General features: G+C 46.5%; 1 protein-coding gene across 7 annotated transcripts in view; it reads right to left on the minus strand.

Annotated features, from left to right (window-relative positions):
• Positions 1–14,006, minus strand: part of LOC102638047 (sp110 nuclear body protein-like) — a 25,500-nt gene continuing 11,494 nt past the window's right edge. For 3 of the 7 annotated variants that reach the window (XM_011249825.3, XM_011249827.3, XM_011249828.3), the window contains 4 exons: positions 12,749–12,817; positions 8,900–9,001; positions 8,315–8,457; positions 6,180–6,596 (listed from right to left, as the gene is read on the minus strand). In XM_011249825.3, the coding sequence (XP_011248127.1) occupies positions 6,543–6,596; positions 8,315–8,457; positions 8,900–9,001; positions 12,749–12,817 (368 nt within the window). In that variant the 3' untranslated portion in view covers positions 6,180–6,542. Of the gene's footprint in view, positions 610–6,178; positions 6,597–8,314; positions 8,458–8,899; positions 9,002–12,748; positions 12,818–14,006 lie in introns of those variants that run through there. The other 4 variants (XM_030251635.1, NM_001378740.1, NM_001378739.1 and 1 more) reach the window with 3 other exon arrangements.

Consider the following 14,006-nt stretch of genomic DNA (forward strand, 5'->3'; position numbering starts at 1 on the left):
TTTATGTCTTTCTAAAAAATTTTATTGAATAATAACAAATCCACAAGCAGTGGTTTCACTGGTAGTCATCTGTCAGATAGCTCCGCTTTCCTTAATGACCCTGGCCAAGGCAAACAGGCCATTGCAACATAATTACTAACTCTTAGCTGATACATTAAACATAAGTTTATAACTTACTAACAACATAAGTCATATGTAAACATGTCTCTATCTACCTCTATCCCTATATCTATATATTACAGGCTAGCTACCAAGAGTTAAGGTGGCAAACACTTGACAAGCCAGAGTTGGGAGACAGCTGGAAAGTCATAGGAGTCTGTAGGGTGAGATAACAAAGGACCCTGAGCCCTCTGGACAGGCACTGAAGTCATGGTTGGATTTGACTGCAGGGTCATGGTTGAGCTGTAGAGTTGAGTTCCACTGCAGAGTCTAAAAGGCAAGACTGGGTCCAGATGAATGGATGAGCAATTGCACTGGATGGCAGCGCAAGATGGATCAATAAGAGGATGGTAGATGGCAACTTGAGTAATCTGTGGCAAAGTGGGGACCAGGTTGAATCGAAGGCATTGGGACTTCAGGAATTCTTCACCCATTAGACCCTCGATGCACCTACGGAGTGGTCAGATGATAGGTTGGTGGGGACCATCACCATCACAGTGCCAGGTGTTCTCTTTAAAGGGCATAGATGAGGGAGCCACGTGCTTTCTCAGACTGGTATCTTTGGTTTGGTTTTTCTGATATGATTTTAATTTGCTTATAGGAATCTACATACAGTCCCAGATCACTCTAACAAGTTTATAGAGAGGACCTTCTCTATACCCAGGAGTAAGTAATTTATCATCTGTGTTGTGTAGTCAGGGTTAAGCAGATGGTGCTGTTCATACTTCCAGCCAGGCACAGAGTCATCTTACATCTGCAAACAGAATCTAAAGCTTCTTGTAAAAAGAAGTCTCTCAGCCCGGCAGTGAGGTGAACACCTTTAATCCCAGCACTGGTGGGTCTCTGAGTTCGAGGCCAGCCTGGTCTACAGAGCAAGTTCCAGGACAACTAAGGCCACATAAAGAAACCCTGTCTTAAAAAATCTAAACAAACCAAAACCCAAAACCTACCTCTCACCCTCCAGAAGGCAAGACACAATCTGAAAACAACAACAACCATGACAACAGAAACCCCTAACAACATTATGAACAAACCAGTACCCCGGAGCACTTGACTCTATCTGCATATGTATCAAAAGATGGCCTAGTCGGCCATCAATGGAAAGAGCGGCCCATTGGACTTGCAAACTTTATATGCAGGGGAATGCCAGGGCCAAAAATTGGGAGTGGGTTGGTAGGGGAGTGTGTGTGGGGGGGGAGGGTATGGGGGACTTTTGGGATAGCATTGGAAATGTAAATGAGGAAAATACCTAATAAAAATTATTAAAAAAAAAGAAACCCCTAACACATTCCTTTACACACTAACACCAGGCCATATTCTCTTCATGGGATATCCGAGTCTCCTGTGCATGAAGCTGTAAAGGTGAAGCCTATATTACAATGGAGATCAGAAATCCAGGAAGTTTGCCAAGGCAAGCTGCAGTCACTGGGTGGAAATGGCCCATGAGAGGAACTACAATGGCTTCGGGCAACAGAGCTGGAGGGCCAGGGCTAATCAAGCCTATGTATGGGAGCACAGATGAGGTCATCAGTCCCAAATGCGGAACGTGGAGCCACAGGGTGTTTTTGCATTTGCCCTGTTGGATTTCAGTCTTAATTTGGTTTGATATTTCCTGACTGTGCTTATTCCTTCCTTTAGTAATGGAACTGTGTGTTCTGTGCCATTGTATGCTGGAAAGAAGTGGATACCCCTTTTGATTTAATAGGGATTAACATAAGAGATTGACTTTAGTCTCAGAAGAGACTTTGGACTATTTGGGTAATGTTTAAACTGTTAGGACACTGGGAATTTTAAAACTTGGGCTGGATGCATTTGCATTATCAGATGACCATATACCTATGGAAGCCATGACCGCATGCTATTATTTAGTTGTAAAATGTCTGCCAGTGGCTCATGCCAAAGGCTTTGAACCCTGGATCTCCAGTTGATTGTGGTGTTTTGGGATGTTATGGAACCTTTGGGAGGTAGAACCTAGCTGGAGGAAGTGAGTCACTGGGGCATGAGCCTTAAGGTTCATAGGCTGACCCCACTTCCTGTGTCTCTCTGCTTTCTTGGATCAGTAAGATGTGAACAAATGGCCCCATATTCCTACCACCATAGCCGGGGTTGGTATCTTCCACTCTTCCTTCTCTGCCTTGATTACCTTTGAACTGTGAGTCAGAATAAATCCTTCCTGTCTTAAGTTGCTTCTTGCCAGGTAGTCTGTCATATGGAGAGGAAGTCATACTAAGAGGAAATAACTCAAATATCCACCACAGGGCTGGCAAAAGAGCTCAGTGGGCAAAGGTGCTTGCTGAAAAACCTGACAGCCTGAGTTTAGTCCTCGGAGCCTACATAAAGGTAGATGAAGAGAAATGTCCTCTGATGCCCACACGAACACTGTGGTATGTGTGTGTCCCCCTTTAATCAAAAAATATTATCCATGACAGATGAATGGCTAAGCAAAGTGTTGTATAAGCATACAGCACACAGTGGAATATTAAGTAGCCTTAAAAAGCAAGGAACTTCTCAGGCTGGGAATGAATGGTAGCACACACCTTCATTCCCAGCAGTGGAGAGGCAGAGGGAGGTGGATTTCAGGGACCTCCAGGCCAGCCTGGGCTACATAGTGAGAACCTATCTAAAAAAATGTCAGATTCAGTCCTGAAACACTGTACAATCAAAATTTCTCTATCAGTTCCAAAAGCCCCCTGTAATTTGTGGTTCCTCCTGGAATCCTTGTTCTTGAGCTTCTCCAAGTAAACTGAAGCATTTTTGGAGATGGGAAGGTCCAGCAGACATGTCTGAGCCAGCAGTGGGACACTTAACCTGGGCCTGCTACCAGACCCAACCTGGTTAAATAAGAAATGAGGCCACACAGGTCTCTTCCAGCCCACAACACAGAGCACATCTCAGCCACTTCATTACACTGGCTGGGAGGCTTGAAACGTGTGGCCAACAGCTAAAAGAGACCTTTTGCCTGCATAAAGAGCCCTCCAACACACGTGCCTAAGCAAGAGCGTTTGGCTTGTTGTTCTTTGCCACTCTTAGTTCTCTGATAGACTTACTTCTGTCCTTTCTTGACTCTCATGTTACTTGTGTTTGATGACAGCCATCGAGAGGATTCCTGTTCCCTTAAAAGGCCTCACTAGTTCCTTTTAGCTTCCAGTGTCAAGAGGGACCCACAGTGCTCTCTAGTGGTAGGTAAGTGCTCTACAGTCTTGGGCAGCATTCTAGGGCTTTAACTTCTTATATAGACTGGGTGGGTATGTTTAGAGAGTTGCACTAGGACACCTGTTCAGAAGGAATTCCTATCTTCTTGTGGCCATCTGAGGGACAGCCATGAGACATGCTTGAGGACTGGGCTGGGTGAGTGAGTTGGAGAAGGGAAGTAGCCAAGGTGACAAGGCCAACCGTTCTGTGCCCAGGGCCATTTCTGCCTTCAGGAGAAGTCGGTCCTTCTGCATCAGTCTTGGTGGTTTGCTGTATCACCTGACTGCTGGACCACTTTCCTTCCCAGGTCCTTCTCCCCCTCCACATGCAACGGATGGAATTCCCCAGGTTTCCATCCTTAGCTACAGTCTGTCCAGATGACTAGAGTCACTCTCCTGCTGCAGTTTCCACCTGTGTCCTTAGCTTCATGTGCCTCGCCTCTCCTTAGCTCCTTGGGTTCTAATGCTCAGCCACGTCTCCTCTGCAACCCACCCTCCAATCGCCCTTTGCTCCTTCTTTGGAACTTCCATTTTATATAACAGTCTCCATACGCCACAGACCTGGGGCTTCAGCCTGCCTTTGTCTTATCTCTCACCTTCCAAATCCATCCCATCGTCAGTCCTATGGATACTCACTTTAAGTTTATTCAAATTTTTCCTGCTCCAATAAGGTCCATCAAATATACCAAATAGGGTGTTGGTAATTTTTTAATGGTCATATACGAGGAAGTATTGAAGGCTGCCACTCAGCTCCATGAAGATCCTTAAAGCAGAGGGGGAAAGAACAGGAGCTGACCACCACAATGGACTGTTTCTGAAAGTCCCCTCTCCCTAAATCCTGATAGATGGGAAATGTAACTGTCACTTGGCACAGATGTGTGTGAATTTCAAGCTTAAAAGCTCTGTACATTCTGATTGGGGTCACAGGTCAGCTCCCGATCACTGTTCTGTATCCCCGATCAATCAATAGATGCTTGATTACAATAAGTTTTTTGTTGTGGCCATAGACCTGGTATTTGAGTTGTGTTGGATCTAAGCAGACTTTGCCGTAACTCTTCTCTTCAAAGCAGAGGCTAATAAACAGTCAGCATTACTGTCAAGAAAGTGCTGACCCCCCTTCCCCTCCAGGACAAGGGAGCAAAGGAAACAATGTCTGAAAACCTTACATCCTGGTGAGGATTAATGTTGTCAGCTTGACAGGCGTTGTAGCCACCTAGGAGATGAGGTACATCTGTGAGGCCTTATGTGCCTCTGGGTGTGTCTGTGAGGGGTTATTTTGATTCATTTAATTAAAGTGGGAGCCCCAATCTCTAAGTGAGAGCATCATCCTTCAGGCTGGGTGGGTCCTGGATTGAGTAGAGAAGGGCTGAGCTTGAACTGATCCTCCTGTTCCCATCTTCCATATACTCTTCGTGTCAGGAAATCACTCTTTTCCTTTCCTTTCCTTTCCTTTCCTTTCCTTTCCTTTCCTTTCCTTTCCTTTCCTTTCCTTTCCTTTCCTCTCCTCTCCTCTCCTCTCCTCTCCTCTCCTCTCCCCTCCCCTGCCCTCCCCTCCCCTCCCCTCCCCTCCCCTCCCCTCCCCTAATTTTTTTTTCTTTTCTTTTGTATTTTGTTTTTTTGAGACAGGTTTTCTCTGTATAGCCCTGGCTGTCCTGGAACTCACTTTGTAGACCAGATGGCCTCGAACTCAGAAATCCGCCTGCCTCTGTCTCCCAGGTGCTGGGATTAAAGGTGTGCGCCACCACTGCCCAGCGTTTCTTTCTTTCTTTTTTTTTCCTATTGATTCTTTGCAGGTTTCTAGTTGTTTGTTCACACTTACGAATGAGGGTCTGAGTCTGTGACCACAGCTTCGTCAGGGCTGGGATGGTAGGTGTGAGGTGCCAACCTGGCTTCACCCCTTCTTCCTACACAGGCACAGTCCTAATGGACAAGGGCTCTCTCTACCTCTACCTTCATGGCCTCATTATGCTCCGTTACCTCCTGAGTCTCACCTCCAAATACTGTGTAAGTTAGTGGGTCTCAACCTTCCTAATGCCGCAACCCTTCAACACAGTATCTCATGCTGTGGTGACCCCCAACCATAAAATTATTTTTATTGCTACTTCGTAACTATAACTTTGCTGCCTCTATGAATTGTAATGTAAATATCTGATGTGTCCGATGATTTTAGGTGACCCCTGAGAACCAAAGGGGTCTCGACCCACAGGGTGAGAACCACTGCCGTACATGACTTAAGCTTCTCTCCTACTAACTCATGATAGAGATTCAATTTCAACACAGGTCTTGATAAGGAACATCAAGGCCATAGCAATGGCTATGGGATTTTTATATGTGTCTTAAAAGTTTACCTAGTATCAATATATTTTATAATATCAATGGAATTTGGTAGTGACCACACACTAAGCATTCTTGACCTCAGTGTCTTTCAATCAGCATGATAAAGGTTGGTTTACATTGTAAGTGACACGGGGGCAGGGGGGGGAATCTTTGCTTTAAACTTTGAATGAAACTGGCCAAGGCTCAAGCCAAGGAGACACAGCACCATCTCTGCTAGAAGTTCTCATTTGAAAGAAGCTTATGGGTAGGACTATGCCTGGAGAACACACCTAAGGGGTAAGGAAGGCTGAGGACAGTTAGTGACTCTGCCAGGTGATTGCCCTTTGCCCTGGAGGGGGAGGGGGGTCTCTGCAGACAAAGCTTGGTTGGATCATCTTGCCACAAGCACTAAGTGTGTGGCATTGAACAACACTTGGTCTCATGCTTACTTCTTGCACGAAAGCCGTCTCCTTTGGACACCTTTAGTTTATATCCATTTTAATATCAAGATAGTTTTCAAACGCACAGAGACACCAACAGCTTTATTTTTACTGTCTAGTATTCATGCACTTTGCCATTGTAAGTCAGCTGTGAACAAGGACATCGTGAGCATGTACCCCAGTGCTGGGTCAGTTGTGATGAGGACCACAACTACGAAGGACCTCAGAGCTGGGACACTCAGAGGCTCAAAGGCAAAGTTCAGATACACAAAGAGAGAGAGAGAGAGAGAGAGAGAGAGAGAGAGAGAGAGAGAGAGAGAGACAGAGACAGAGACAGAGACAGAGAGACAGAGAGAGACAGAGAGAGACAGAGAGACAGAGACAGAGTGCGAGCGAGCAAAGACGCTGAGCACATATCAGGTCAGGAGTTCATCTGCTAGGCACCCTTCTTTTGAGGTTTACTCTTGGAGGTACAGAACAAAAGTCCTTTCTGAAAGAGAAGAGGTTGACAAGTGAGATTATTCTGGAAGTTTCTTCTCTTGTGAATATTGATGTTTCCCCCCTCTAGGAAACACCTGTATCTAGATATCAGATTAGGTGTGGGAAGAGAAACGAGCTTCCACAAACCACTCCCCTTTTAAGTTTTCCCTTAGTGATAAGGTAACTCTCCCCTTTACTTAGACCTAAGGCCCAAGCTCTCCTTCCTCAGTCCCTTCCCCATTTTCTTTTTCCATTCATCCTCTCCAGGTAAAACCCATACATGGTCATCCCTGTGATGTTTGGTGTGTATTTAGAAAAAACAAACAAACAAACCCTTTATTTATTACTATGGGAATGAGCACTCGCCACAGTCATACATGGAGGTCAGAGGTCAACTCTGTGCAGTCAGTTTTCTCCTTCCACATTTACTTGGGTTCTGGTGATCAAACTCAGGTTTGAAGCTTGCCTCCGTGTCATATTGCTGGTGCCCCTATTGTGGAGCTGGGGATCCATGCAACTGGGGCAGGTGTGTGTGTGTGTCAAGACAGAAGTCAAGGTATATCCAAACCCCCAAAATCTCATTTTGAGACCAGCAGGAATAGGACTGTTCCTTTCCTGCCCTGGGCCTGCACGTCCAGGTCCACGTAGCCTTACACTCCCAAGCTCTGCCAACCCTGAGGTGGCCCTTTAGCCTAGCAGCCAGGCTACAGGTTCAACTTCCTCTCTCCTTATAAGGTCACATTTGGCAAGCACCTGGGATTCCTCTTCATGCAAATAAGGCATTCCCAGAACCCTGGCTCTGGTCAATGATGTCTATTCCCCTCAAAAGCCTCTACCCATTCCCCAAAGATATAAATGGCCTTTCTTCTGCTCCAATTAAAGGAGCTGTCTCCTGAGAAGGCTGTTTGTTTCTTCTGCTCTCACCATCAACTAAGATCCTGTATTGCACCCACCTGCCCCCGTTTAGTTGGTGTGTAATGAGCCTGGATACCCAGAGGAGGAAACGAACACTGGGCGGCACCTTGTGATAATGGTTTGCATATTATGGGGAGGCTATGTCTAGGAATTGCAATGACTCATGCCTTCTGCAACTGTTACAAGTTAGAAAGAGAGTGTCACAAGGTGTAGAAGGGAGATTGCTACAGTTGAAGTGGCTGAAAATATCTCACACGTTCCATATGAACCAGGCTTTCAATAAAGTCTTATCAGACTGAGGACACAAGGAATTCTTTGGCTGCAGCTGGTTTCCTTCCAATCCCTACTCAAACTCACCAGGCTAAGCTTCTTAAAGCTTTTTGTTTGTTTGTTTGTTTGTTTGTTTGTTTGTTTCAGTTTTTTGAGACAGGGTTTCTCTGTGTAGCCCTGGCTGTCCTGGAACTTACTCTGTAGACCAGGCTGGCTTCAAATTCAGAAATCCGTCTGCCTCTGCCTCCCAAGTGCTGAGATTAAAGGCTTGTGCCACCATGCCCGGCTAAGCTTCTTAAATCTTACTTGATCACAGAAACCTTGGCCTCCATTACTCTCAGCATATTCTGCTTGCACTAGGTCTTCATCATGTGCATCTATCTGTGGTTCTAACTTTGCCATCTACAATGTTTTCTGCTTGAACATCTGGCTCTTTGTAAGTCATGCTGTTGAGTCAAGATGGGAATTTATCTACATTTTTGCTATTGAATTTCCACCCACTCTTCCAGGATATGAATCCATCACCCTTGGTTATTACAATACCTGCTCCAGATGTCTTAATGTCGCCCCGTTACAACATATAACGCCCTTCCAGGCTTTTGATGTGGCCCTTCTCCCTTCATTTAAAAATTCCTTTACAGTGAGCCAATCTCCTGCCTCATTCTGAATGCACTTTTTTGAGGCTCCTGTAAGAAAAAGACAGGCCATTCCAGGACCCACTTGGATCCTCTGTGACTTTACCACAGACCTTTGAGGCTCCCCGCTATGGCTTTTCACCGTCCCAGAGCAAGAGGGGATTCCTCTGGGGTGAAAGAAGAGGCTCCCTCTCTTAGCTTCAGCGGACCATAATCCCTACAGGCCACCGAGGGAGTGGGGCAGATTCTTGTAGCAAGGACAGTGTCTAGTTCAGAGGGCTCACAGACAGACGGCTCATGTGGTTTCCAGATGCATCTCCACGGAAAAGTCTGGAAACTTCTTGGGAAGTCTTTTTGTTGTAGCTTTTGTTTTTTCCCTCTTACAGTCTGGCTAGCAGGGTCTGTTTCTTGACAAGTTACTCAACAGGCACACTCTTCCCTTCCAGCCTACCCATCATCCCGGGACCAGAGCATCAGAAGAGCAGGCACTCACCTTGCTTCAGTTTCTCTTGGAACAAAGTCCCTTTGGCCTTACCACAGGTCACAGGGAGTGTGGGAGTGAAATCCACAGCGTCATTCTTGGTCTTCTCTGGAACTGGGAGAGCAAACAGACTCAGATAAGTGAAGTGACCTGCACTGAGAGATGAGGTCCAAGGTCATCACCTGCAGACAGCCCAACTTCAGGACAAGTCTGCCAATTGCACCAGGAAAGATTTGGCAGCTCGGAAGCTCAGAGCAGGGATCTCAAGCTAAGAGTCAATTGAAACATTTGTGAAAGGGTTTTAAAAATAGCTCTTGGTAGTTCCTGCTTCCTTCCCCTCAGGGAGAGTTCATGCAGGGCTGTCTCTTGGAGACAGAGGAAAGTGCTGTAAATGAGTGTTGAGTTTGAGGTTGGTGTAAGAGAAGAACATTAATTAATTAATTACTTTGGGAAGATGGAGCCAGGAGTGTTATGCTGTGGGAGGAGGAGCTTCCAGGACCGAAGGGCGTGGATCTAAAGAGCCCCAAAGGATGCCCAGCTTAGAAGGAGCCAGGCTGGCATTCAGGCTAGCATGTGGACTGGTTTGTCCCATCACCCATCTCCAGTATCCTTTCAAAAACAGTACAGTAGATGAGAATCTGGAGCCAGATGCAGACTCTTGGCTCTGTGGTTTCCTAGAAGGACCGCTGAGGTTGCAGTGCTGTTACCCGATTTGAGTAGGAGGTTTGCTGCTATCAGATCCTAATTTGAGGGAGAAGCAGAGTCACAGGGAACCCTGAACTACTGTTATAAACCCCGTGGGGTGGGCAGATTAGCACAGTGGGGATCTATGGTTCTCTGTCTCCATGGAAACATCTTTGCTAATTCTCTATAGTAAGTAAAGAAGTCGGATGTCCTGAATATGCTTGCAACAGATAAAGGGGCAGTGGGGGCTTGGGGTGCTGTGAGCAGCAAGTTCACTTGCAGGGTCAGGCCACGAGCATCACCCCCTCTTTTGCCTGTTGCAGGTACCCCTTGTATCCCAAATGCAATGGGCCTTTACTTCTGAGGACTTCTAAAGCCATGAACCTGACCAGAAAGGGCAGTCTGCTGGTGAGTTCTCACTGGTGCTTGGCCTAGCCTCCTTTGCCCATTTCAGTACAAGATGGAGCCTGAGGGGCAGCCTGTGTGTGACTCCTCAGCAATAGCCAGCCCTAGTCTAAGGAGCTGCAACAGCTGGTGTAGGCCCTCATTAGCGTGAGCAAACAACCGGGAGCCTGTAAGTAAGCAATTAAAGATAAAAAAGAATTTCCTTATGTGAAGGAGCTTCTATGGAGGAAGCCTGATAAGGAAGGGGAGAGATGGGATGGAAAAAACCTAATTAGCAATCCAAAGAGCAGCTTGTGGATGCTTCCAGAACACAGGGGGAAATGCTAAGGTGATGGCTACACCTGAGAAGGTGGCATGTCCAGGGATGACCCGTGGACCAAGGGCCTGGGTGAGGGGGAAGGGCTGAAGTAGGGTGGCTGGAGACGTCCCAGACAGATCAAGACCATCAAGAATTGCATCATTCATTCCAACAAAAAGAAGGCAAGCATCATCCACTTAATAGATGGGGTGAGTGGCTCAGACATGGGGAGAGTGAGGAACCCTGACAGTGACAGGGAGCTGGCCCTGGGATGCAGACAGATCAGAGCTATCTCTGTATCGTCTCTGCAGGAGGAACTTGACAGCTGATGGGGTGTGTGGTACCTCCTAGGTTGCCCGTGCTCCAGCAGATGGCTCCACAGCCAGAATCAAGTGGATTCAGTGAGATATGAATATGGGAGGGGCATGTGCTGGAAGTCAGGGGAAGCTGTAGGAGGACAACAGTCAGCATGGATCTGGGCTCCTGCTTCCTTAAGTGTTTCATAAAAAAAGACTAAAGAGGCATCTGGGAATATTCGCTTTTTCATTGTAAAGGAAAAAAAAGCATTCAGAAGCACCTAAGTGGATTTTAGCTCCTCTGAGTCTTTTACCTTTTTCTTGAGTTCCATCATGACAATCAAATGACAGCATGATGGGCAAGGGCATGGATTTACCCTGACCAATCAAGCCTCTGCATAAGGTCCCAGAGAAACAATCCACGCAATGCGCAGTACAAGGACAGTCCAGCAGAGGGCAGCATAGGCCCTGGTATGGGCATTCATAGTGTCCTGGCCACTGTCCTGATTTGTTAGTTGTTTAGGTATAAACAGAGGCACAAGGTAGCCAGACACAAAACAGAAAACAAGACTGATCCACTTCTGACCTCCAGTGCCACCCACAAAGTAAACAGAAGGCACACAGACAATTGACCAAAAGTCTGAAAGAGCCTTGAAGAGAAGTCCCTGGGGCAAGCCACATCCGGAGACCTATCTATGCTCCTGCCCCTGGACTGGGGTGGGTGGGGGTGAGGGTGGAGTGGGAGGGGTGAGAAGGGGGGAGGAGGGGAGGAGGAGGGTTGGGAGTTGGGGGGGATTTCCTTGTGAAAGCAATACTTATTTAAGGTGGTACCTATGGGTGTGGAACACAGAGGGAGCAGGAAGATAGGATTTCTTCTGGGTGACCATGAGGAAGAGGTGGTGGTGGTGGTGGGAGCACACAGTGTGCTCTGTTCTCGACAGGGATGGCAGTTATAGTGCTGACTAAGAGAAACCAACCGGAAGGACTGGAATTTGCAAAGCAGTGAGGTGCTCTCTGCTACTGGGGGCTGGGAGAGCATCCGTGTCCCACGAAGGCATGGAACATAGAAGAGCACCCCCAGTGATTTGCAGAACCTGGGCTGTTTAAATAAAAATAAAAGAATAAAGAAGAAAAGAAGGAAGAGGAGGAGGAAGAGAGAGGAGGAAGAGGGAGGAAGAGGAAAGGGAGGAGGAGGAAGAGGAGAGGGAGGAAGAGGAGGAGGAAGAGGAGGAGGAGGAGGAGAAGGAGAAGGAGAAGGAGAAGGAGAAGGAGAAGGAGAAGGAGAAGGAGAAGGAGAAGGAGAAGGAGAAGAAGAAGAAGACGACGACGACTACAGAGGGAGGGGAAAGGGAGGAGAGAGACTGTGGGGGAGAAACAGAAGATTCCAGAGCTCATTTCTTAAAGCAAGCAGTAGTTTTTGTGCGCCAGAGATGTGTGGTGGGATCAAGAGTTGGCTCCTCGAGTAATGGGGCTTGCTATGTAAGCCTGGCACCCTGAATCTCATTCTAGGAGCCTGAATTCCACAAAACTCATCCTCTGCTCTCCATAATACTCATCCTCTGACCTACATACGCACCCTTTGGCCCATGAGTCCTTTCGTAACAGTGCGGGTTGCCTATGCATAGTTTTGTCTGTATATGGGTGTTTTGTTTTGCTTGCATGTATAGCTGTGTACCACGATCATGCCTGGTGCTCCCGGAGGCTAGAAGTCATTGGATCTCCTTGAGCATGAGTTAAAAGATCATTTTGAGCCACCATGTGGATGCTGGGAATCAAAACCTGGGTCCTCTGGTAGAGCAGCCAGTGCTCCTTAACCTTTGAGCCGTCTGGGAAGAGCCTGGATTTCTAGAAACAACCCTGATTCATAAGCTGGAGATTTTCAGTGTAGGGTGAGCAATATTCTCGAACACAGATTCTCAGCAGTGGCGATACTGTCCTCAGTGGTCAAACATTATATTTTTATAGGAGGGGGAAAAGATGAACAACACCACACACATAGTCCAGTCCATGCATGTCTATATATAAGTAGTCTTAAGCTATCATGAGAAGGTTGTGGTGAGAAAAGAAATATCCAAAGGGCTCTTTAGGGCAGTGGAAGTCTGGCTTAGAGCAGCCTGGCTGCTCTGACTGTGGGTCCCGGCTGGCTGCATCTTGAGACCCACAGTGCCCCATCCTTACCTTGTGTGGTTCTTCGTGCTGTGCTGGGCCTCTTTCTACCACTTGTTTTTGATGCCTCTTTGCTGATCTCTAAAAGAAAGAAGAAGAAAGAAACACTGTTCTTTGTCCGTGGACACTCCGTGAGGAGTCTCCCAACCCTCGAAGGGCCTCACATACTTCAGAGCTGAGGATTGCAGACTCCAAGTTGCCTCCTCTCCCGAGGGTGGGAAAGTGGAAAGTTCAGTATAGAAAGAACACTTCTGTCACGTCTCCAAATTACATAGTTGTCCCAAGAATATGTATGTGCCTGTGTTGCTAGCTCACAATATAGTTCAACACTTTCCAAATGTCTGAGACATTATAAAGTCTTATATGAGTAGAAGACCTGTCCAAGATGGAGAGCCAGATGTGGAGGGTCACACGTTGAATCTGAGTACTTGGTAGGCAGAGGCAAGTGTATCTTATCTTTCTGAATTTGAAGCCAGGCTGATTTACATAGTGAGTTTGAAGCCAGCTAGGGGTACATAGCAAACAAACAAACAAACCAAACCACTGTATCAAAAAAAAAAAAAAACCCAAAAAAGAAAGAAAGAAAGAAAGAAAGAAAGAAAGAAAGAAAGAAAGAAAGAAAGAAAGAAGATCAAAGAGATTGGACACAAAGAGATCTACCCACCTTTGCCTCCTAAGTGCTGGGATTATAGGCACAGGCTACCACACGCAGCTGGCGTAACAGTTTATTTTAGCAGAGAACAACAGTACCAGAGATAAGGATTCAGAGTCTAGCAGACAGATGATGGGGCTGGTTAAGAGCATGCAGTGCCCTTGCAAAGGACTGGAGTTCCATGTGCAGCGAGATCCTCTCCCCATCCTCAGCCACAGCCACAGTCAGGTGCGTGAGTTCAGACGCAGCTCTAAGCATCTACCTGTTTCTCACAGAGCCCGACATCACTGAGAACTACAGGAGCTTGCATGGACACCCGTCTTCTAAGTTTGTTTTTGCTTCAGAAATAATTTTCTCTCACATGCTTCCTTGACCAAATTATTTCACTTTAAACAAAGATTTTTTTTAATTATGTTTTTTTTTAACTATGAATAATGGAGAAACAGGAAGACATAAACAACACAGATGTAGACCTTGGGAAGTTCTTAGTAATCTTTAAGATTGTTAAATCTAAAGGGTTGACACCCTCTGCCTTAGGTCTCAACTGAGGTGACCTGTGGCTGTTTCTTTATCAAAAACTCCTTGTCCATTCGTTGCCTCTCTTTGCTCCTCGCCTGT

This window comes from Mus musculus, assembly GCF_000001635.26.
Source record: "Mus musculus strain C57BL/6J chromosome 1 unlocalized genomic contig, GRCm38.p6 C57BL/6J MMCHR1_RANDOM_CTG3".
NCBI lineage: Eukaryota > Metazoa > Chordata > Mammalia > Rodentia > Muridae > Mus > Mus musculus.